This window comes from Rattus norvegicus, chromosome 13 (genome assembly GCF_021556685.1).
Source record: "Rattus norvegicus strain SHRSP/BbbUtx chromosome 13, alternate assembly SHRSP_T2T, whole genome shotgun sequence".
Classification (NCBI taxonomy): Eukaryota; Metazoa; Chordata; class Mammalia; order Rodentia; family Muridae; genus Rattus; species Rattus norvegicus.
The window spans coordinates 67,364,240-67,389,042 of NC_141546.1; the positions used below are offsets into that span (position 1 = coordinate 67,364,240).

Sequence of the window (24,803 nt, forward strand, 5' to 3'; positions counted from 1 at the left end):
TGTGTAAGGGGAGGTGCTAATGCAAAGGTCCTGTTCCCCAATTGGTTCTTGATTTGTCAGTAAAGAAAGCAGGGAGCCAACTGCTGGACAGGAAGTACAGGTGGAACCTTCAGGTCCCAGGGGGAAAGGTAGATTTGAGGAAGGAGAGAAGCTTTCTGCCATGCTTTGGAGGAAGAAGACACACAATCAAGTAAGGCCTGAGGGGAGGAGGGAGCTAGGGCCTGCGGCATCCATCCACTACAGGTGGGTGCCAAGGATGTTTGGTAGGGGATAGGGTGACTAGCTACTAAGTTTAGGGCAGGTAGACAGACAGAGATAGTAAATTGGTGAGGGCACACTTTTCCAGGCGAGAGACATTTGCACCCAGCAATTGTGCCAAGAGGGCAGATTATAAGGAATTAACTCTGTGTGTGTGTGTGTGTGTGTGTGTGTGTGTGTGTGTGTGTGTGTGTACATATGTTTTATCGAGGATTCAAGGGTCTCAGAGTGGGCTGGTAGAGTGGTCACCTCCCAGAGCTAAAGGCAGGTAGAAAGGGGAACTGGGAAGGATTGGTAGTGCAGCTCTTCCCAGGCAAAGAGGGTAAGCATTTCAAAACTACCGCAACACTGGTACTTCTGGAAAGATGGCCCTCTATGAATCTTTGGCAGGCTACTATCACCAAACACCGGCAAAGGTGCAGCCAGGTCCAATACAACAGGGATTTAGAACAGAAATGATCATGGGGCTATGAGGATTTCCAGAATCTAGCAGACATCCTGAGTTCAAGCAACTGTCATACACTTGGATTGCCAGTATGGTATGTCCATGTTCCAAATACAGTTTGTTCCCTCTCAAAGTCATGGCAGGGTTCCATCCACTGTGAGTTATTAAGAAGGCAGATGGGGCTGGGAAGATGGGTCAGTGGGTAATGGTGTTTGCCATGCAAGCACGAGGACCTGAGTTTCCATCTCCAGCAGCCATCTAAAAGCCAGGCTGGCACACTTTCCTGTGAGCTCAAAACTGGAGAGCAGCCTTGCCAGCCAATGTCACTAAACAGCAAACTGCAGGCTGCACGTTTGACCCCAACTCAAGGGAAATAAGGCAGGGAACAATAGAGAAGCCCCTTGTCTTAGTTGGGGTTCCATTACTGTGAAGAGATATCATGACCACAACAACTCTTATAAAGAAAAGCATTTAACTGGAACTGGTTTGCAACTTCAAAGCTTTAGTCCATCATGGCGAGAAGCATGTGAGTATGCAGCAGACAGGATGCTGGAGAAAGAACTCGGAGTCTCCACCTTGATGCACAGGCAGTGGAAGGAGCCTGTATTTGCACCTGACTTGAGTATATATGAGACCTAGCCACACCTACTCCAACAAGGCTAATTGTCCTAGTAATGTCACTCCCTAAGGGCCAGGCATTCAAACAGGAGTCTACAGGAGCCATTGCTATTCAAACCACCACAGCCCTAAAGTCTTCCTCTGATCTCTGCATGCAAATACTCTCACAGACAGACAAACATACCCACATCTCTCTCATGAAAGAAAGGGAGGAAAGAAGGAGAAGCAGAAATTTAACCTAAACAGGGTGTTTAGAGGCAAAGACCTGAGAGATGAGAATTAGATATATCCTCACAGTGGAGGCTCAGTGATTAAAATATAGAATAGAAGAAAAGCACACTAGTTTGTACTCTTTCCTTTGCCGGGCACTGGAGCTTTGTTGGAACTCACCATCAAGAAAGCCATTGCCAGTGTAGACGAAGGGGATATGCCTTCCTCTTCCCTCATCTCTTGCCACCTATGGCAGGAAGGAGAGCTGGCCCCAGGGTCATGAGAGTTGGAAAAGTGGCCATGTCCCTCACTGGCTTCAAAACTCAGAAGAGTAGGCCTGTACCTCTCCTGGGCAGCAGGGTAGAGCTGGCCCTGGTTGAGGGGCTGCCAGTGAGCCAGTCCTGAGGGCGTGAGAGCAGGAGAACAGGCAGGCTGACCAGCTCAGATACCTCTAGACCCACCCCAACATCTACCCCATTGATGAGCGGCTGGAGTGCATGAAGGGGTCCATCCTACAGATCCAGAACTATAGGATCTCCATGACACGGATAGACAGCAGGACATCTGAGAGGAGCCCCAGTGAAGTTCCAGTGTGGATAATGTAGCAGAGGCCAGAGCAGAAGCACACTAGTCAGGCAATGAGCATCTGTAAGCGAAGAAGTGTGGACAGAAGTACATACTGTGGGACACACTGCAGCTTCCACAATGAGGGTTTTTTTCCTCTGTTGGGGGGAGGTGGTAGAGGGAAGGTACAAGGGGAGAGGGAGATGAGTGGGACTGTGGTGCATGATGTGAAATTCACAAAGAACCAATAAAAAATTAAAACAAACAACAACAAAAACGAGATATAGCCCTGAAACCCTGGACCAGAACCATGAGCTAAATAAGTCATCTTCCAGTTGATGGCCTGATATTAGCAACAGAAAATGACTGAGGACACTGGCACTCTCCCCCAGAGACCCAGTCAATAGGATTTTGCCTGCTATGTATTACACATGCGGTTCTGCTCCAAGAATTCCCACGCTGTAACTCAATTCTCATTAAACCCTATCTCTATGCCCAACTTACAGATGAGGAGACTAAAACAGAGACGGAAGAATCTGCTGACTCTGTGTGATTGCAGAATGATGCCCTTACTCCCTTCGTGCATGTTCTGTAATCAGTGAGTTCTGGGTGCCTACTCTGCCCCAGACACTGAATGACATTTGACTGAATAAGATGAACATGACAGAGGCTCTGCCTTAAGAGACAGCAGTGTACAAACACACCTGTCACGTGATGAGCTTATAAGACAGAAAACACAGAAGTGTCACTAACCTGACCAGAGGATGTCAAGGAAACCCTCCTTGAAAAATCAATAAAAAGGATTGTCTAGTCTAACACCAATGCACATTTGATCAAGATGAAAGTTTGACTTCTTGAGTGTTTCCTTTTACTTTAGACCATGGAGCTGATGGGACATATCGTGGAAAGCTTGTGGAAAGGACCAATAGAGAAGACTAAAAAGTCTCTGTGCATATTAGAGAAATGTCTTGACTATAGTACGTGCCCACAGTAATAACTGTGCTTCAAGAACTTTGTTGTAAATACTTTAAATTTTTCTATTTTACAATAAATTGGTGTCTTTAAAACTCTTCCTGGCCATAAAACTACCCTCTCTCAGGAATACTAACCAATTCTTAAAGGCAATGGGTCCACAGCAAGTCTTGCATAGGTTAACTAACCACCCCAGAACTACTGGTCTTACAGTCATAAGATGTTATCCTTATATCAACCATGCCGGGCTGGGTGCCAGGCAGCTAGAATCAGCCCAAAGCCAACTGAAATCCCTCACCCCAGCCAATCCTAAGCTGTGCACCTGCCCTGCCTTGCCAATAATAGCTCTAACTCCAACATAGGAACGGTTTAAACCTCCCGCACTCGCTTCCTGAACGCCGCCCCTCCCCCTTACAGGTTATTTTATTAGGCTGAATCACTCTCTTCTCATGCAGCCTGTAGCATGCTGCATCTCATGTGATCATGACCAGCTAGGTTGTTTTCCCCAAGTTTCTCATGTCCCTCTTATGACCACACATGACTGTCTAACTAAAGAGCACAAAGCAAGGACATGTGATGTGCTTCTGGGTGACTCTAACGTCCAGGGAAGGACCAGGCACTGAGGGACTCTGAAGCACATACACTCCAGCCTGGTCACATCAACAGCTTGGAATATGGAGCTCATGCCAATAACACAGACCAGGCTATAAAGAGCTCAGTGTTTCAGGATGCCATTTACAAAGTTTGGTGCTAAAGAAATACCAGGATATTGATAATAACTGACTGTGCTCCCCAAAGTTTGTACCCTGGAGGGTTCTCCAGCTTTTTCTGCCACATGGGGACGCAGCAAAATGTCAGTTGTCTGCTACCTAAAAGAGAACCCTCCCTGCAATCCAACCGTGTTGACCCTGTGATCTTGAACCTCTTCCCCTCCAGAATCATGAGAAATAACTTCCTATTATTTACAAGCTTGTTTGTCTACACTGCTACCTCATAGCTGTCCAAACCAAGGCAGATACTACACAGTGGGCACCTGAACAGAAACTTCGCCACAAAGACTGCCGATAAGGTCAAGAGCAGAAAAGGTGGAGGCTTCGATCGATGGGCCCATGGGTGTCTGTTTACAGGACACTGCAGAGCCATGCTCTCAGAGAGCTGCGCTCCTACACTAGGAACTGGCCTACTGCCTGAGTCAGCACAGCCCGAGGTCTGCACGCAGAAAGTAATCGTAGAATCAGTCTGATCCTGAAGCTCGTGGGTAGCTTCTCAAAGAAACAAAGTGCAGAACTGGAGACAGACAAACTGACTTTCAACCTAACTGCCACTTGCCACACACCTGTCTTTGGGCATATGCCTTCATTTAATCTTCAAAATTATTATGAGTAAAATGAAATTTTCCCGGGGCTAGGACACGTGAACATATTGATAGAATATAAATGTGCTGTGCACGGTTCTTTATGTGTTTTCATTTATTCTTGGAGTGTTTCATACAATATATTTTGATGATATTCCTCCCCACCCCACACTTCTTTCAGATCCTTTCCACTTCCCTACTCATCCACTGTCATTCATGTCCTTTCCTTCTCTCTCTTATCAAACAAGAGAAAACAAAGCAAACAAAGAAAATCAAAGCCACCAGAAAAGCCATGGAGTCTGACTTGCCGGACACAGTTCTGACTATGGAGGGGCCTCAGTGAGTTCTCCCTCCTCTCCTTTACCGACTGCAGCTGAAGTGCAGTGGAATCTCGGCGTTCCACTTCTCACTCCTGGTGACGTCAACTTTACTCATCTCAGACCTCATGCCTCAAAGCATTTTATGCATTAATAACTTCCTAGCTAGTAAATTTTTGTCTCTTTGCCTCATATGAAAGCTTTGGCAGACAAGAAAAGAAACTCCTAAGAACTGTAAAGAGGAGTCTGAACTCAGCCCTCAACCCCGCCTTTCAGTTGATGGCCAAAGAGCTGGATCCGCAGAATTTAACACAACACACTCCCACTGCTTGTCCAGACTGTCATCCAGTTTTTAAAAGATCCCTCTCTTCATGTCCCTTGTGAGTATGATTTAATCCCCAAAGCATGCATGATGAACACATTACTATTTCCTCCCCTAAGAACGTGATGTGACAACACGAGGTGGGGGTGGGGGTGGCGTTCCTGAGTTGGATAAAGAGAGAAAAGAAAGGTCATGTCCTGCTTCCATTCAGGCCCTCAGTCCTTCACTTTAAAGTCTCTGCCCCAGAGCCAGAGAATACTGTGTATTCACACATGCAAAAACCAAACACAGATTGAGTCCAGAGTTAGTGACAATCCAATGCAGAGTCAGCCAGCAAAACCACAAAAATAATAATAAACTAAATTGCTATGACTTAGAGCTACCTCAAAACATGGCAGGCCTTGATCTCTGTGTGTGTGTGTGGGTGGGTGGGTGGGTGCGTGTGGGGGGTTCTATCTGTCTCTCTGTGTCTCTGTGTCTCTATCTGTCTCTGTCTCTTTCTCTGTTTCTCTGTGTGTGTCTCTGTCTCTGTATCTCTCTGTGTCTCTGTCTCTCTCTGTCTCTGTCTCTGTCTCTCACACACACACACACACACACAAACAGATAGATGCACAGGGAGAGAGAGGGAGGGGTGGGGGAGGAATAGAGAGAGGACGACAGTACTTTAGTAGATATTAACAGTAGTAGAACAACATCTGACTATTAAATCATGAAAAAACTCACCAGTCAGTCAGGTATTTATTTCAATCTGTGTCTAGTAGGGTGCCAGTGCTTTGAGGTTTATAAATGAAGTAAAATTAAAACTGAAGAACATGGTCTCAAGGACAGTCTTGTTGAGAAAAGAAAATTACCACCTTGCAAAAAAAGAACATCCCCAAATAATCCCTAGTTTAGCAAGGACTCGCACCGTGGGGCCGGAGAAGAGAAAGGAGAGTGTAAGGGAGAGTGGTCTGGAAACCTTGTGGGCCATTCCACACAGTCTAACAGACTTCCTGAAGAGTAAGCCAGCATGCCTGGAGCCCCCACTGACTCCCAGGGCCCACGGCTTCTGAGTGAGCATCGTGAAGCTCCTCGGTACTCAGTTTCTCTCAGCATCTTCTCTTGTCACATCTCTTCTGCTACAGGAGCTCAAAATTCTGGGATAGAATTCTACACACAGATTTCCTTCTAGGGATAGTTAACCCAATTCCCCTCTAGAATTCTATTTGCTAGGCTGATTTCCACTTCTCTCTTAAATGTGAACTCAGGTACTATTTGCTATGATGCTTGCTCCCTGTCACCCACACCCACACCAGAGTACAGGGCTACACTGTCTGCTCTCAGCTCACCTGTGAGCTTTGATCACCACACCCACCCCACTGCCCTGCAGTCATCACCTTATTGACGTAGCTCCATCCCTCCATCCCAGGTCCATAGCAAGGTCAACCTTACTGATCTGATGAAGACGTAACATGCCTGTTCACTATGTACGGTTTGGCAAGCACAGTGCTGCACAAGTGTAATCCCAGCTCTCAGAAGGCTAAAGCAGGCAGACTGTGAACTTCAGGCCAGTCTGAGGCTACATGGCAAGTTCCAAATCATTCCGCATTACACAGCAAGACTTTGTCTCAGAAAATCCATGACAATAATAAAGTATATAGTTCAATGAGTTTTAAACTATATAACATATAATAAGGTTCACTTGAAAGTCTAAAAGCTATAGAGATTATAAAGTATTTTTCATACATAAGTCTTCTATAAAGATTATAATATGTTCTATTAAACATACATTTTACTTATAACCTAAAATTAAATATTTCTAATATTTATATTTTAAGAGCATTAAATGAGATAGCTATGATTAGTCATTACCCTGAAAATTAAACACTTAATTTCAAATATATGACACTCCACCCCAAAGAGGCAAATACATAATGACACTTTGAAAAACAATGATCAAGAGCCCCTCCTCTACACTCAAAGATAGCCTAACTCCCAGGAGGTTAGTCATAACCAGGCTCAAGGGGAGACCCCCTTACCCCAATACCTGGCCTAACTGGAATATCCACGGAGCCCAGCAGACAAGGGACCTACCTGCCCTGCCAGATACATCTTCCTTCTGGTCTGCAACTCTTCCTGGAGCAGACCAGGCGATCCAGGTCCCCCCCTACACCCATAGAGCCTGATAAGTGGGTACTAGCCCCAAAGCTCCGAACATCCATGATATAATTCATAAACCATATGAAGCTTAACAAGAAGGAAGGCCAAAGTGTGGATGCTTCAATCAATCATAGAAGAGGGAACAAAATAATCACAGGAGGTAGAGGGAGAGAAAAATGTGGGTGGGAGAGAGGAAATGGAGGAAGAAAAGGGGGTATGGGCTCAGATATGGGAGGAGACAGGAGAGACGTTCAAAGGGTCAGGAGAATGAATAGAAATATGTAGCAATGGGGAGTGGGGACCTTTGGAAACCACTAGAAAGTCCCAGACACCAGGGATACAGAAGGATCCCAGGACCCAGTGGAGATGACATTAGCTGAAATGCCCCACGGTGGGGACAGAGACCCTGAAGAGACCACCTCTAGTAGATAGACATGGCCCCTAGTTGAGTGGCGGGACCACCCACCCATCTCAAACTTTTTAACCCAGATTTGTTCCTGTCTAAAGGAAATGCAGGGACAAAAAATGGAGCAGAGACTGAAGGAAAGGCCATCTAGAGACTGACCCACTTTGCAATCTACCCCCATCTGCAGACACCAAACCAAGACACTACGCTGATACCAAGATGTGCATGCTGACAGGACCTGGTATAGCTGTCTCCTGAGAGGCTCAGCTAGCACCTGACTAAGACAGACTCTGATACTCACAGCCAACCACTGGACTGAGTCCTAGGACTTCAGTGGAAGAGGTGAGGAAAGACTGAAGGAGCTAATGGGGATTGCAACCCCATAGGAAGAACAACAGTATCAATTAACCAGACCACTCAGAGTTCCCAAGGACTAAACCACCAACCAAAGAGTACACATTGGAGGGACCTAGGGCTCCAGCTGCATGTGTAGCAGAGGATGGCCTTATCTGGCATCAGTGGGAGGGGAGGTACTTGATCCTGTGGAGCTCAATGACCCAGAGAAAGGGTATCTAGAAAGGTGAGGCAGGAGTGGGTGGGTGGAGGAGTACCCTCATAGAGGCAAAGGGGAAGGAGGAGGGGCTGGGGGGGGTTTGGAGGGGAGAATGGGAAGGAGGACAACATTGAAATGAAAATAAATAAAATAATTAATAAAAAAAGAAAGAAAAGAAAAACAATAACCGGGGTTGGGGATTTAGCTCAGTGGTAGAGCGCTTGCCTAGGAAGCGCAAGGCCCTGGGTACGATCCCCAGCTCCGAAAAAAAGAACCAAAAAAAAAAAAAAAGAAAAAGAAAAACAATAACCAAAAACACATTCCAGAAGTAAAAATATCATTTAGTGATTGGAATATAGTCATGAAATTAGTGGGAATGCAGCACAAAGAGGAATAAACACAGTAATTCTGAAAGACGTTGCAGAGCAGGAACAAAGAATGAGAAGGTATAGATTGGGTAGGATACACAAAAGGAGAACGTGGGAAATTCAGAATTAAAAATCCTGGAGAGACTTCCAGACTAAAGAAAGATATAAATTCATGTAGTGTGTGTGTGTGTGTGTGTGTGTGTGTGTGTGTGTGTGTGTGTGTGAGAGAGAGAGAGAGAGAGAGAGAGAGAGAGAGAGACTCATTACGTTGTAACTCTCAGAAACCTAAACACTTAAACACTAATGGAAAAGTTAAAGCGAGCTCAAGCTGTCGAGAAACATTCATTCACAAAATAAGCATACAGAATGTAAAAAATATGTTTTAAATTTTTTATTAAAAGCAATCTCAGATAAGGCTGAGGTGCAAAAGAGAATCAATGCGCAATGAAGAACGTGTACCAGCAAGATCAGAAACAGTAGGGAATCTATTAACTCCAAGAGTTGACATGCACATAGGAAAGTGGAAACTTTTGCATACTATTGGTCAGAGAACAAATTGGTATTACTACTTTAGAAGGAAGAATTGACAAGTTGTGAATTAACCCATGAATTCACTTGATGGACATTAAAGTGGAAAGACTCACATACTCTCATGTCTACACTCACTCAGCACAGCCTTCCAAAGTCGTGCCCCTCCATTATTGTTTGCACTGTCACGTTGAGTTTCTTATGAGCACCCTGCTGTTAGGTCTATGAGAAATAATACTCCTGAGCTTTCAAGCCATGGCCCAGCCCCTGGACAGCTCTCTCAGGCAGTGAGAGCTCCCAGGTGAGCCCTCTGAAGAATCTGTTCACCTTCCCACTACCTGTTACCAAGTGTTCAGTCTTCCCTGTCACCTTGCCAGACCACATTGGCTGTTTTGTAGTTGTATGTTTTGGCCTTCTCCCTGAGATTCTCTTTCCATCCATCCATTATACCCAGCCTTCATTTCAGTTCAGAGAAGTCAAGCTGGGTAAATGCCAAGGTCAGTGAAGTGAGATTCTCCCAAGCTCGGGCTCTCAACCCCATCCTCCAATCCTCTTGTAATAGCTTCTCATTCTACTGTGCTTTAGGGACGTGCTTCTTCCGGACTCATCATTTTTTAGAAGCTTATCTCAAACACACAACAAAATTAAAGCCATAATGTATCACTTCCCTATCTTATACATCACACACACACACACACACACACACACACACACACACACACACACACACAATACTAGCATTTGTTGGGACTTCAGTAAAAGGCTTGAGAAAGAAGGAAATCACAGAAGAGCAACCTTGGGAAAGAAGCCGGGAAGAAGAGTGCCTTCATCTATACCACTGGGTCATCCAAGCCAGAGGACAGGTTCCACGCATCTGAGCTCACATCGTTACTCTATGCTTTGGTTAATGCTATTTGTTCCTTTACCTGAGTCACTGTGTCATCAATAATGTCCAAGGGACATATCTCCAGTTTATTGTTCTCTAGCCTGGCTGTGCCTATGCCTCTGAACAGACGTCCAAGCTGGCATGGGGTATCCACTCCAGTAGGAGTTTTTCTATCTCAGGTATGAGCCACACACCATTGCTCCAGCTCTGTCCTTTAGCATTCATTGTCTTACCTCCTCTGTCTTTAAAACTTCCCATATTCGAGCGTGATCATCCACCAGCCAGTGTCCTGGGCTTTCTACTTTTGTGGAAAGTTTGACTTTAGACACCACTTGAGTAGGTTCTCCCACAGATTTCTCCTCCATCTTGAAAGAGGTAAGCAGGAGGCATTACGAATCTGCTGAAAAAATAAAATACAATCTAGATTAAAATAAAAAATATTTGAAAAAGTATGAAATCAAATTACTGTGCTCCATTTTTGGACAGTGGAATCACTGAAGATCATATTACAACAGTCATTACTCTTATGTCCCCTTTTTATATTCAAATATTTATGATTGATATTTTTAAAGATTTATTTATTTATTATATATAAGTAGACTGTCGCTGTCTTCAGACACACTAGAAGAGGGCATTAGATCCCATTACAGATGGTTGTGAGCCACCATGTGGTTGCTGGGATTTGAACTCAGGACCTCTGGAAGAGTCAGTAACTGAGCCATCTCTCCAGTCCATATGACTGGTATTTTAATGCAGGCTTCCAGAAGAAAAAGAACATATCTTGATAATGGACAGTGACGCAAACTATTTTTAGTCTATTTTAACTATTTTTAATAGATTTTATTTTTAATTACATGGAGGGATAAGTGCACATGGGTGCAGGTACCCTTGGAGGCCAGTAGAGGGCATCAAACATTGGAGCTGGGGCTATAGGTGGCTTTGAGAGAGCTCATGTCAGTACTGAGACGTGAGCTTGGGTCCTCTGCAAGAGCATTATGGGCTTTCAATAGCTGAGCCAGCTCGAAGCTTCTGTGATACAAATGTCATAAAGTGTGTGTGTGTGTGTGTGTGTGTGTGTGTGTGTGTGGTGTGTGTGTGGTGTGTGTGTACGTGCACGCACACACACACATGCATGCATGCATGTTTATGTCTATTGCTGTGGACCCTGGGGAGGAGAAGTGGGAATGGGTTCAGAAAAAAGTAAAGTCTTAGTGGCCTTTTCACATTCTGTACTTCACAGACGGTTTGGAAGACACTAGCTAAAGCTTTGTGAGTTCTACTCCTCAGATGCACCCTGGAAGCTGCGCATGCAGAGCTCTATGCTAGGCAAACACAAATAATTCAGTAATTCTGTTCAAATCTCCAAGGCCTACAGCTCCAGGGCGAAAGGCTGTAAGTAAGCTTTAATAACGAGGCACAGTACAAGATAATGTGTGACGTGCCACAGAACGACATTTCCCAACTGTGAGGGAGGGCTGGGGCGCAGCGGAGCACACGAGTATGCAGCAGGCCCTGATGGCAGGCCCACCTCAGTAAGTAAGAGGACAAGACTGCTGCAGGGGAAGCAGAAGGAGAGGGCTTCCCGGGAGGGTTTATCAGCTGTGCTGCCTTGGGCTCTGGGTTACTGCCGGAGCCAAACAAGGCTTTTCAGTGGCTCCTTATTCTGGAAGGCAGCTCTAGTCAGAATCTCATTACAACCGGCCTCCGTGCCACAATGTCCTATAGAATCTTCTTGCTTTTTCCCTCAGGTCCCACAAACACACTTTCATGATATTCTGCTTATGTAAACTTACGTAAAGTTTTCTTGGAGAATAAATCCAAACTCTTTCATATAGCAGCTGGGGCGCTTTGTGCCTGGCTCCTTTCACCTCCCTTTTCTAACTCTGAGCCACTGACCATTGCTTACCATCGAGGCCATACTATCCCAGCCATTCAAAACACACACCGATCCCTAAGGTATCCAGTTATTTTAGTTCTCTCTCTCTCTCTCTCTCTCTCTCTCTCTCTCTCTCTCTCTCTCTCTCTCTCTCTCTCTCTCCCCTCTCTGAGAGACAGACAGACAGACAGACAGACAGACAGACAGACAGACAGAGACAGAGACAGAGAGCTGTTCCCTCCAGTCCACACACTCCAAGATGTTAGTGGGGACCCTCCCTCTCCATGTACGAAATGGGTGGACCTATAGACTGTATCACCCATGCGACTTTACTGTACGACTCCATTTCCTCCTTCAAGTCCTGTAAGCATCTTGAGACTATAGATGTGTCCTATTCAGAGCAAGTATAAGTAAGTGTCAAATGGATGTCAATTCATTATTAACATTGTTATCCAATAATTCAGTAACTCCTGACAATCCAGAAGTAAAAAGGAGGCACTGTTTTGCAAACTCCCATAACAAGTAATAAAGTCAAGTTATCTCCTTATACCTCACTGGCTTGGCGGGCTGAGTTCTTGATATTGAGGAAGCAAGTCTAGATTCAGTATGTATTCCAGGTGGCTAATATTGTAAAATGGAATTGATCGTTAATTAACAAGGCTGCTTTTGTGGCTCTGACTCCAGGGAATTGAGCATAGCTGCAGACAGGCCATATGCTCACTTGACCGGCTGCCAATACGAGTACATGGAAGATGAAGTCAATGAGCGGGTCGGGGTGACATCAGAGAAACTGAGACAAATCTGTATGGACGGAGTCTTTCTCTTTGGGCCTCAGGTGTTCATCTGGAAGCCACAGACAGCAAGCCTGACTGCTTGCCAAGAGAGACCGTGAGTGCAATGATAGCCCAGGCCACCACATGGCAGTTAGAAACATGGAGTCTGTAACACTCATGTAAGAATCAGGCCAATGCAACCTACACAATGAAATGGACAGAGTTCCTGAGGGGACATGCTGACGAAGGATGCTGACACAGGCGAGGAAATAAACAAGGCAGAGCCATGGGATGTTTCAAGCCAAGAAAAAGGAAATTGAAAATAAACAGGCAAGATGGAAATAGACCAGATTAGTGGGGAAGGAAATTCCATGGTTGTTACTGGAGATAATACTGTAAACAACAAATACTAAATCAAAACAAGAGTGAGGAAACCACACTGGATGGCTTCGGCTGCATTCTCCACATGTCATGGAAATGTCGCCGAGTAAGCTAGACAGATTACAAGATCTCAGAACAGTGTACATTTGTCACCACGCTGCAGCCCAGCGACCCCACAGAGAGGACTCCACTGTCTGCCCGTGGCTGCTCTCTCAGCTCCACAGTATGGGTGCAACTGGCCTGTTTTCAATGCTCGGACTGACTTCCACTGTGAACTGACTTCTCCCAGACTGCTCCTTGCCCTGTCTGGGAGAAAGATGCATTTCTACGTTGGCAACAGCCCCAAAGCACCCAGCAGCTGAGGAGGGTCTCAGAGAGGCGGCCAGCTCTTACAAGGTTGAAGATTCCCCCTCCTCCTCCCCCGACACTGGAGTCTTCCCCACCCATCCTCATTGTATCTACTCACTTAGAAACATAAATGACGCTGGGTACTAGCCACTGGGCACTGTACTCTCCTGCTTCAGCCACACAATAACCTTACAAGATGTTTACCACTATCTACCACGGTGAAAAGTGAGATTCAGAGAAGCTAAGTAACTGTATTATTCTAGCAGGAAGTTGGAGGTTCCCGAGCCACCCCTCCCCACCTTACCCCTCCTCCAAGCCATTTAAGAAGGCATTGTCCCCATCCCCTCTTCCACTCCCACATCAGCACTGAAAGCCTCTCTTCGCCCCGTCTCATCCCTGCTAGACTATTCTCCTTGTGGTGCCCCTTCATATGCACCAGGGGTGGTGTCACTGTCTCCTCTGACACAACGGCACCCCCTGGAGAGAGGCCCCCACCTAAGCCCACAGGTAAGAGCAGGGTAAGTAGAGAGGGAATCTCACCAGCGTTCCATTATTCTTTTTCCTCTCCACTGCTGTCTAAAGTTTTGAGCGGGGTAGGCTTTACAAAGATGTGACTGAGTGACCTGCTTAGTCACACGGGGACCGCTGGCTCAGCGAAATCCCATACATTTGACTGAATGCTTGGCTGCCCCACCCTCAAATTATACAGTCACTAACTTGCCTATTCCTCTTCGAGCATAAAATATTCTATACTTTTTAATTTTTCACACTTATGTGGTTTCTTTCATTCAATTCTTTAAAAAAAAAAACTGCTAGAAGTTTATATTGTAGCTTTACCAATTTTGTTATTGGAGAACAAGAGGCATTTGCGGCCCTTCCTCTCCTGTGCCACATCTTTTTTTTTTTATTTTTATTTATTTATTTATTTATTTATTTATTTATTATATGTAAAAACACTGTAGCTGTCTTCAGATACACCAGAAGGGGCATCAGATCTCTTTACAGATGGTTGTGAGCCACCATGTGGTTGCTGGGAATTGAACTCATGACCTCTGGAAGAGCAGTCGGGTGCTCTTAACCGCTGAGCCATCTCTCCAGCCCCCCGTGCCACATCTTAAGCGCCTCTTTCTTAAGGTTATATCCCAGCCTCTGTACAAACACCACTGACATGAGCCACTCGACAGCACCACACACGCGATGGACACACTGTAGCGTTCAATGACAATCTTTTCTTCTAGTTACAGATGAGAATAAGTTATCATAAACCTTATGAAAACCGGTTCTGAAAAGCTGACATCCTAACATACCCAACCCAAACTCCTGGATGGTCAGATTAGTCCTAAGTTGTAACCAAGCCGGGGAAATAAATAGAATATTCAAAGAGGTAAATTTGTAATCAGAGAACACAGAAGCAACTTTTCTTTCCCTAATATTAAAAAATAAAATTTTTTGAGAAAAATTTCCTGCTGTCTCTACTGCAGGAAGAGGGGGAGTAAAATTAAACCAAGAAAACAAGTGTGGGGGCAGGGGAGAAGGAAGAAGGCTGCTCCCAGATGACCCAGAGGATGTTCCCATCACCAGTCTTGGAAGGGTTTCCAAGGTCACCTTGATTCAAGTCCTACAATTCTCATGTCTCTACCACAGCTAAATAGTTTTGTTTTGTTTTTTATTAGGGTTTTCTAGAGTTAAGTTAGATCCAAGGATCATGTGTCAATTGAAGAAACTGATCGTTTAAACTGGTGAAAAACTGTTTTTAAAAAATGATTATTGCTAGAGAGAAAGATGCATGTCCATAAAGGGGGTTATTTGTTATAGGGGATTAGCTTAAATTTGTACTTTTAATGTCTGCATGTGTTTGGGTGTGTTCTATTCAAGCATATGGCATGTGGGCACTTTCGTGTGTGTGTGTGTCACACATGTGCCTGCGCACATGCATGTAGAGACCAGAGAGTGGCAGTGGGTGTCTCCTCTGCTGTGTCCAGCCTCACATAGTAACACCACAACCCCATTGCTCAGCACATCTATCTAGGCAGGCTGCCGAGGCTGGATTCAGGTAGGCCGCCATGCACACCCAGCATCTACATGGATGCTGGACATCCTTAAGCTCAAGCCGCAAACCCTTTACCCACTGAGCCTTCTCTCTATAGAGCCCGTCTACTCTCTTAAAATATTTCCTAACACTACCTTATAAATATACTATCCCTACACATGACCTTAATAAGCTATCATTTCTTTTCCTTCAGGAACAATTATAAACTGCAGATCACACACTTCCCACGGTTATAACAAAGGTCTGAGCTCAAGGCTTAATCCCCAAATGACCACTAAGTGCAAAAGTCAGTGGACCATGGTTAATCTTAGAAACGCAGATATTGAGGGGCAGCCTAAGGACACAGAAAATTGCTATTATTGGTGTCCTTATCATTTGATAAAAGTTCTGTGTGACTATCATAGAAAGGTATCCTTTTTGAAACACAGCGTTCGGGTGAGCCCTGGGGCCTGGCTGCCCTCATAAGTCTCTGTTTGTATTGTTAACTCCATGCCTTTGTATGATAAGTCAGTCTGCACTCTATTGAATTTCACTTTCTTCCTAGGGTTATAAATAGGGCATGACACATCCCTCATCAATTATCATCTTTTTTCCTCCTCCCTCTTTTCACTAAATGCTTTTGGATGGGAAAAAAAAGGGCCCCATCTCCAGATCCTATGGGAACGAATGCTCTGGAAGTTCTCATCTTCCTCTGTCAGAGGCAGGCTTCCCTCTCCCTGCAGAGTCCATTACGAGCATTAATAATAATACACAAGGTTTTTTTTTTTCTTTGTGTCTCTTATATACCTGAACTCTCTGCTTCTTTTTGTTTTTCAAGTTTATCTAAGAATGAGTCCACAGACGTCTGGCTTTGCCTTGTTCCACACTCTCCCCGTGACTGACTCTGTGCTGTTTCCACCCTCCTGCCCTTCCTCCTCATCCTTCTTCCTAATGAGCTGAGGCCCTGTCCAGATAAGCCAGTTTGTTTATCTTTACTTCCACTCTCTCCAGCCCTCCCATCTATCAGGAGCAGCCTCTGGACTTCAGTTTGACTCACAGGTTCAGAGCAGCGCTGTGCTGTCAGAAGACCTGAGCCTGAACGATGGATGACTCAATAGTTCGCTTTCTCTGTGACTCGAGGGCACATGATTTCACCTTTCTTAGCCTCAGTTTTCTCATCTTAAATGTGAATTGATGATACTGCAGAGACCTCCAGCTTATGAAATAATGTCCTCATCGCCTTTTAAGTGGGAGCAAAACTAATATGAATTATTATTCCATATTAGTTGAAGGACTTATATTGATAAATACAACCAAGGATTTATCTTGGGGCCTGGCTCATCACTTACACATTGTGCGCTCGCTCTGCAGAAGTAACGGGGAATGCATCATGGCATAGCAGTGGAAAACGTTGGTCGTGTTTGCTGTGACATCATGAATGGATAGGACAGCTCACTAGGGGCACGGCAGCAACAGCCACACAGGCACTTCCTCGTTGGAATGCCACCTGCATTTCTGTCCTATATGGGGCGGTTTGCCTGCGTTCTGTAGACTGCTTTCGGCTTGCTCTGTTGTCCACAGCTTACTCCAACCTCCACCGTCAGACTCCAACTCATCGGCAGCTTATTACACTGCTTCAATCTCGGTGCCCTCTGGAAACACTTGCCTTTAATCAAAAGCCCTTCACTAGCATAAAGGATTAAGCAGATGCCATCATGGAATTCTGGAATAAGTGTCAGTCATTGGACAACCATTTCAAAGGAATTTTCACTGCATAAAGGTCTCACTGGAGACTGAGCAAGATTGCACAAGAGTCTGAAGTTAGAAACGACTCTGGCAGCAGCCGTGTCCGTTAAATGTAGAAAATTTAAAGTGGGAGGAATTCCTACTTGATTCAGCTTGACTTTTTTAAAGATTTATTTAATGTTATGTGTATGGATTTTTGCCTGAATACATGTCTATGTACCACATGTGTGCAGTTCCTGTGGGAACCAGAAGAGGGCATTGAAGAGGGAGTTGATTGTGAGCTGCCATGTGGGTGCTGGAGACCAACTCGTTCTTGGAAAGAACAAAAGCTCTCCGAGCTCCTGGGCCACATGACCCACTGGACTTCAGACTTTGTATATATTTTCTCTGAGTACTGCTAGTATTTGGCAGAACTTCTTGATAAAAAAAAGGAAAGAAATATCCAGACTGATCTTGTACTGCCTTTGTGAACCTCCCCAGAGAAAGGCTGCTCTGTGTGCAACAGTTCCTGCTGAGCCCAAGAAACAGTTGGGTTCCTGTCCTGGTCTGCACTCAGTGTGGCAATCTGGCCACACAGCCACAGAGACAGGCAAGGGGGAGGGGAGGGGAGGGGACACCTAAGCAACTGAGGTTGAGACCACAGAGTCCATCAGTGTTCAAGACTGCTAGGAGAAGTTCTAGGGACTGAATTAGATTTTCTAGACTGGTACAGACTGGTATAGACTGGTACAGACTGGTATAGACTGGTACAGACTGGTATAGACTAATATAGACTGGTATAGACTGTATGATCCAAAGCTTAGCTCTTATGGATCATGTGCTTGAAGGTTTAAAATGAGACGGAACTGTAAATCCCGTGACAGCCCTGGCCCAAATGTTTCACAGCTCTGTAGACTCTGGCTCTCACTGGCTGAATAAAGGGGAAAGGCATGAATCCTCAGGGGAGCAGATGTGGTACAACAGTGGTAGGCTTTCTTTTTCTTCCTGTCCACACTGAAGTGAGAGCCATTCCTCTGAGGTCTCAACAGTTCTGACAGTGACATAGACCATATGACCACCCCTCAGGCACTGAGCGAATACCTCACAAGTGTCACCTCAGCGACCGGGGAACTTGAGCAGAAACTCCCTGGTCTTTCTTAACTGTCTGATCCAGAGCTTCAAGTCTCCATTCACTCCATACCTCCCCTCACAGAGCCAATGTGCTCTTCACAGATAGAACAGTGTCACTCCAGGCTCCAGGCTGGCAAGATGCCTCAATGGGTAAAGAGACCTGCTGTCAAGCCAGATGACCTGATTTGATCCCTGGAACACACACAGTAGAAAGAAAGAACAGACTGATGTCCATACACATGCTATGTAAGCTCATGCATGAGTGTACACACACACACACACACACACACACACACACTCAACACACACACTCACACACACTCACACACACACACACACACACACACACACACACACACACACACGCTCAATCACTGTAACAATAGCTGTCTGTTGTCCTTCATCGTGCCACACTATGGCTTTGGAGTCAGAGGACAAGGTTCTTTAGGAATCTTCCACCATAGGTTTCAGGGGCCAAGCTCAGGTCATCAGGCTTGTGAGGAAGCGCTCTAAACACTGAACAACCTCACCAATGCCACAGCTTAGCAGAATTCCTTTTAATTTCTTTAATTATGAACGTGCTATATATCATATCATGACATTTTCACCAGAAAATGCTATATCACGATGTGAACTGTGCTCCACAAAGATTGGGAAAGAATGTAATCTGTTTTTAACGAGACTCTCATTTGTCTGCTAGTGAACCGTTCTGACAATGCTGCAACCCAGGGACTGGAGAGACACTCAGTGCTCACAAACACTGGCTGCTCTTCCAGAGGACCTAGGTTTGGTTTCCAGCACCCACATGGTTGCTCACAACTGTCTGTAACTCTAAATCTGGGGAGCTACTGCACTGTTTTGGCCTCCAGCGACCACACATGGTACACAGACATACATCCAGTCAAAACATCCACACACATAAAAAGTTAATACTGCAACTTTTCCCTCCCTACATGCTTTTCTCTCTCCTCCTTCCAGCTCTGTGTGGATGCTCTGTCCTGTGCAGAAGGCCTCGAGTATTCCTGTGCATATGGGGGAAGAAATTTTAAAAAATGATTCTCTACAATCCACTAAAGACAAAATACATTGTTTTGAATTGAACAAAACAAAAAAACCTTAAGCTTAAATAAAACAGCCAAAAACTAAATTTCGTTCTCACGTTTTATTCAGATTGTTAAAATGCGTTTGGAAAAGTGCTCTGTATGGGGAATGTCAGGACAGCTTTCAGCTCCGCCTATGGGAAGGACCTTGCTGGGACAGATTAAATAGATACTGAATAGGAATTTAACGTTTTCGTTAAAGCTGCACACATTTCCAGCAGGACCATGTCTGGATTTCTCATCAGCCTCCAGTCCAGAGCCAGTCAGCCAACAGTCTTCTCGAAAGCTGCCTTAAATGATGTGTGCACATCTGCGGGACTTCTGTTTGATCCTGGATTACGTTTTTGCTAAGGGTTATAGTTTGGACTGATGCTGCCTTGGTCTAATTGGACCATTTCAGCTGCCCATTTCCACACACATCACAGTATGTGACAACCAAACTGAAACACCTCAATTTCTACACCAGCAAATGAGAAATGACTGGAATGTGGGGTTTTTGTTTCACAGTGCTCATGAAATACATTCCAGCATCTGTCTGAAGGGAAGGGCCATTCCATCCCCACTACCATTTCATCCCGGCTGGGCTGCAGTTTTTCTCTCTTCCTTGGGTGACTCCTTCTTAGCCTTTACAGGACTGTGATGGTGAATCTTCATCACCAGCCTGACTGGGTTTTGATTTGCCAAGGAGACCTATCTGTAGGTATGTCTGCGATGGTATTACAGACCAGTTCAACTGAGGAGGGGTGGCCCACCCTGACTATGACGTGGCATCATCAGATAGGCTGCAGTTTCAGACTGACTGTGGGTGTGACATATCCAGCCACCTCGAGCTCCCACCACGCCTACCCTGCCATGAGGGATCATTTTCCCTCAAACCAAAAACCAAAACAGATGCTTCCTTCTCAACTTGCTGTATCATGGAAATACAAAGACCGTTCCACTCCTTTTCAGTTTTCTCAGCACCACAGACTAACCTTGCTATTTCCAGTAAAACAAAACAAGAACATTCTGGATTCCAAATTCTCAACAGCGACTTTATGAATATAAAAGAGACTAAGTTATCCTGCTTCCTGCCTGGACGGCGCTAGACCAATCTGACTTTCAACTTCGAGACGGTAAACATTCAGGGCCATGCTAATACTACATCCAACAGCATGCTGTACCCAGGAGGAAGGAGAGGCCATGACTTAGCTGCTAACAAGCCCTTGCATAAGGTGTGAACAATGCAAGCAAAACCAAAGCGAATAAGGATGGTGAGATCTTTAAACATGATCAAGGAGCAGTCGGCATCGATGTGAGGAGGAGTCATTTCCAAATAACAGGAGAGGTGCTGGAAGTTTCTACACAGACTACTCTCTGTGACTGGAGCTTGGAGAACCTGAGTGATCTCTCCAAGGTCACACAGAAGAGTCCAATTTTGAAAACAGATCTGTCTGACTCAGAACAATTCTATTCTTACACCGTCCTCCTATGGCCTTCACTTGCCACAGAGCTGTGGGCATGTTGATTTGGGGCTTTGTGAAGGAAAACAGCAAATGAAGGGTCAGCCTCCTGGGGAACAAAAAGCCTGTCAACTGTGCATAGGACAGGGATTAACATGTAGAGTACATAAAGAACGGGAACGAGTCAGCACCACAAAGAACAAATCATTAGTCAGAAAACAGGTCCTGGAACTGAGACGGTTCTTAAACAGAAGAACTTGGGAAAGAATGTAGTGTCCTTTGTCACCAGGGAAATGCACATAAAACTCGTTTTTGAGAGTTCACCTCACTCCATAAGAATGGCTAACAGCAAGAAAACCACCACCAGTGTCAGCAATGAGGCAGCGAAAGGAGACCCTTACAGCCAGTCAGAGTATGCACTGGATGAGCCACGGTAGACGTCAGCATGCAAGTCCCTGTGTAGCCCAGCTCTACCACCAGTCACGATCGCCACGAAACAGAACTAAGAGATGTCCATCGAGAGATGGCTGGGGTAGAAAGTATGGTGCGTACACAAGAGGAGTTTTACTTAGCCATAAAGAGAAAAAATAATGAAACCATGACTTTTTTTTTCCAGAAAAACAGAACAAGAGATTGCTATGTTAAGCAAAGCAAACCATGCTCATAAAGATAACTACTCAAGTGTTTTTTCTCATGTCCTTAACCTAGATTGAAAAATGGGCATGGCGCAAAAGCACAAGGGACATGTGAGAGCAGAGGAAGGATTACTGAGGTGAGGCGAGGGAGGGTGTGAGGTCAGTCTCAAAGACCAGCAGCACAGCACGATAACACATGTGTATGAGCACAGTCAGGGAAACTCTGTGCCTGGTAAACTAGCACTGAAAGTTAGCAGGAAAAACATGACTTTGTAACTTTAACACCTAAAGGAAACTCCCAACACTCTTGATGCAGTATCGGGGAAAGGCCAAGGTTGTGGGAAAGGTGCTCCTGCTTATCTGGGCCACCGCACCTACCGCGATGCTGGTGAGCTGCTCTCAGATTCTTCAGGAGTCACTTGGTCAGTTCCTCCCCAGCCCTGGCTCCTGACCCTACCCTTCCACACAAAATAAACAGTTGCACCACCACAAGGAGTCAGAAAACAGAAGCAAAAAAGTCTGACAGTCAGCCCTTTCACTCCTTACTCCCACTTGTGAGTTACAGGACATGATCTGTAAATCGAGTCACTTGAAGCTTTTTTCAAGCCACATGTGGCAGCCATTCCCTACCCACTCACTGACTTCTCTCCCCTGCTGTTCTGGAGGGGGATGGGCCTGTGGTTCACTAGGCCTCGGCTCCAGCTGGGCTTGCCACTGGTTCTGGATCCTGGAGACCCACATTGCTAGTCTCACAGAGACTGGAGATCCATTCACACACCAGCTTAGCTTAAGCAGCTGCTGGCAATTCAAACTTCTGCCCACTCCCTCCCTTACTCGCTGCAGTTTGGACCAAAAGAAGGGGTAGAGTTTCACTATTCCTTCTGTGTCCTTAAAAGGAATCCCAGGCTCAGGATTGTGTGTATATAGTAGCACAGACAGCACGAGGTTTAATAGAATCCAGTCCAATCAGGCCTCAGGTCTTATCTGAGACATAAATGTATTGATTAAGCCACCCTGGCACTCGGTTGGGAAGCTGCCTCAGGGACAGCTGATGAAGTCCCCCCGATTCCTTGCCACAGACCCCCAGAGCTGTTTAGCTCCCACTCCAGTTCCTACTGGACCAATTAATCAAAATTATGTTCTGTACTGTCCAAATTAAAATCTGGCAGCAGTAGCCCTCCATGTTTATCAGGCTGCCACAAGTGGTCTCACATAACCACAAAGGAAATTGCAGCAGAAAGGCAGAGCCTCGATAAACTGGAGTAGCACACTAGCAGAGCGTTTACTTTAAATGCAGTGTTGTGTGTTTTGCTCTGAGCTGTCGGGGTCATGGAACACACTCACTATGTTATCTTAAGGAGAAGAGGTCATGGACTGCTTTGTGCTGGCCAGAGCCTGTGAGCATGTAAGTGTCTCTCCTGACATTTTTTAAGGGGGACAGGTGCCTCGTGTCACAGCCAAAGTTTGTGTCAAGGAAGTTAACACTTCCTTGTTTGAATTACGATGACTTTCTAGAGCAGCTCAGAGTGGATATTAAGGGAGTTTCACAAATATACCCATTCTTAGCAGAAATTAGAAATTAGGAGAAAAAGGTGTTCAGGAATATAAGGCACTCCGAGCTTTCCCTGGGCTGAAGGTGGTCCAGCACGCCTCTTCTCTGTGATGTTACGGGGACCTGAACCTGTGAATCTAAAGGTTCTTGGTATTCAAAACTACGTCCTGGTTTTGATTTATGTGTGTTTCTCATTTCATCTGATTTTTCTTCTTTGTGTATGTTTTATAATGCATATGAATATTAGAGTACAATTTTATGTATATTATTAACATATAAAGAGTTAAACATATTGGAGAGTATTCAAAACACATATGTTAAGAACAGTCCTCAAACACTTTGAAAGTCACTGCCTTCTTCAACCACTGTCTTAACTCATGAAAGAAACTTCTCCCTCATGTCCTTACTGTTTCTATGAAACACTGCACCATCGCCCAGGTACCCAAGCTACACTTTCCAGAATTATCTTCAACTGCTCCAGTTCACGGAGTCCCTTATCCAATGTACCACCACATTCTGTTGATGACTTCTCTGAAAGGCAGCTCTGACTAGAGCCATCTCTGCATTTGAGCACTGTCCTTACACTTCCGTTGTCTCTAAACTGAACTACTACTACAATAGCCACAATACTGAACTTTGCGTTCCTCCTTTTCCTCCTCTACCCTCGTCCTCGTTATTGTTGTCATCGTCCTCAGAGTCACCTTCTCAGAAACCTCTTATAAGCCACTGTGCTATTTAGGAACCTGCACCGTCACAGGGCACAGTGCGGCCCTCAGGTCATGTGCTCACTTGGTCCTACTCCAACTCCCCTACCGCCATGCACTGCCCAACGCCTTGTCCTGAAACTGTGACCTCCCATGCATGCCTTGCTGCATGTGGTCTCTTATACCCCCCACCCCTCTCTCCTCCTCTTCCGTTGCCCCACTGGAACACAATAGCTATCACTTACTAAGCACGTGTGTGACTCCATGAGGGGTGGTCTTATGGCACGTTATACTGGATTCTAACCTGACTTTGCCACAATCAATAGCATAGCCAGAATTCCAGTCCAAATCAGTCTTATTCCAAAGCACATAACTTTAACCACTGATTGGCTTTCATAGTAAATGCAATTATTACCTCCTAGGTCCCAAGCTGGGGGGGGATGTGGAGGTCAACCTTGTGAGGGAAAAAGTGGGCTGGAGAGTAAGACACCATAGGCTCCTCAACTCCTCGAAGAGTCCTGATCTGTCACACACCGCATTAAACCTAGAAGGCCTCCCAGAACATCAGTGAGACAGCAAAAAGAAACTGAGGCCAGAGTAGTGGCTGCCCTCCCATCTTCACAGAAGTCCTAACAGGTGGTGGATGCTTCCCCACTCCTTCCAAGTTACCTCATCAGGCAGGGCTTCACTGGAGCAGGGTGACAGTGTGGCGAGATATGACTGGCTGAGAATTTAGGGGCTTGGGATTGACTCAAAGACTGTATATAAGCTTATGTGTTGTGCAATAGATTCAGATATACACCCTGATGCTGGCCTCAGGAGCCTGACTCCCAGGATTTGTCACGTGACTCCATCGCCCCCCCCCCGCGCCACAGACACACACACACACGCACACACACACAGCCCTGCCCCATCCTCAGTCCTGTTCCCACACCAAACCCCTGTGGGAGTGCATTACTCGTCCCTGTGTAAGCAGCCTCAGCACTTTTCTCAGTAAACCATGTTTGGCTTATACTCGAGTAGCCGGGAGCTCTTTAGAGGTCAAGGCCTACTTATATTCCCTTTACATAGTAGGCACCCAGCATATACTGATACACATGGAGTACTCAATAGATACCCTTTGAATAAATCGATTCACAAATATTTTTGTCCTTCCTTTCCCCCCCC

General features: G+C 45.4%; 1 protein-coding gene across 4 annotated transcripts in view; it reads right to left on the bottom strand.

Moving 5' to 3' along the window:
• The window catches only part of Rgl1 (ral guanine nucleotide dissociation stimulator like 1), a 278,552-nt gene that overhangs the window by 154,872 nt on the left and 98,877 nt on the right, over positions 1-24,803 (bottom strand). For 2 of the 4 annotated variants that reach the window (XM_087580169.1, XM_087580166.1), the window contains exon 2: positions 10,174-10,337. In XM_087580169.1, the coding sequence (XP_087436295.1) occupies positions 10,174-10,305 (132 nt within the window). In that variant the 5' untranslated portion in view covers positions 10,306-10,337. 4 annotated transcript variants of the gene reach the window in all.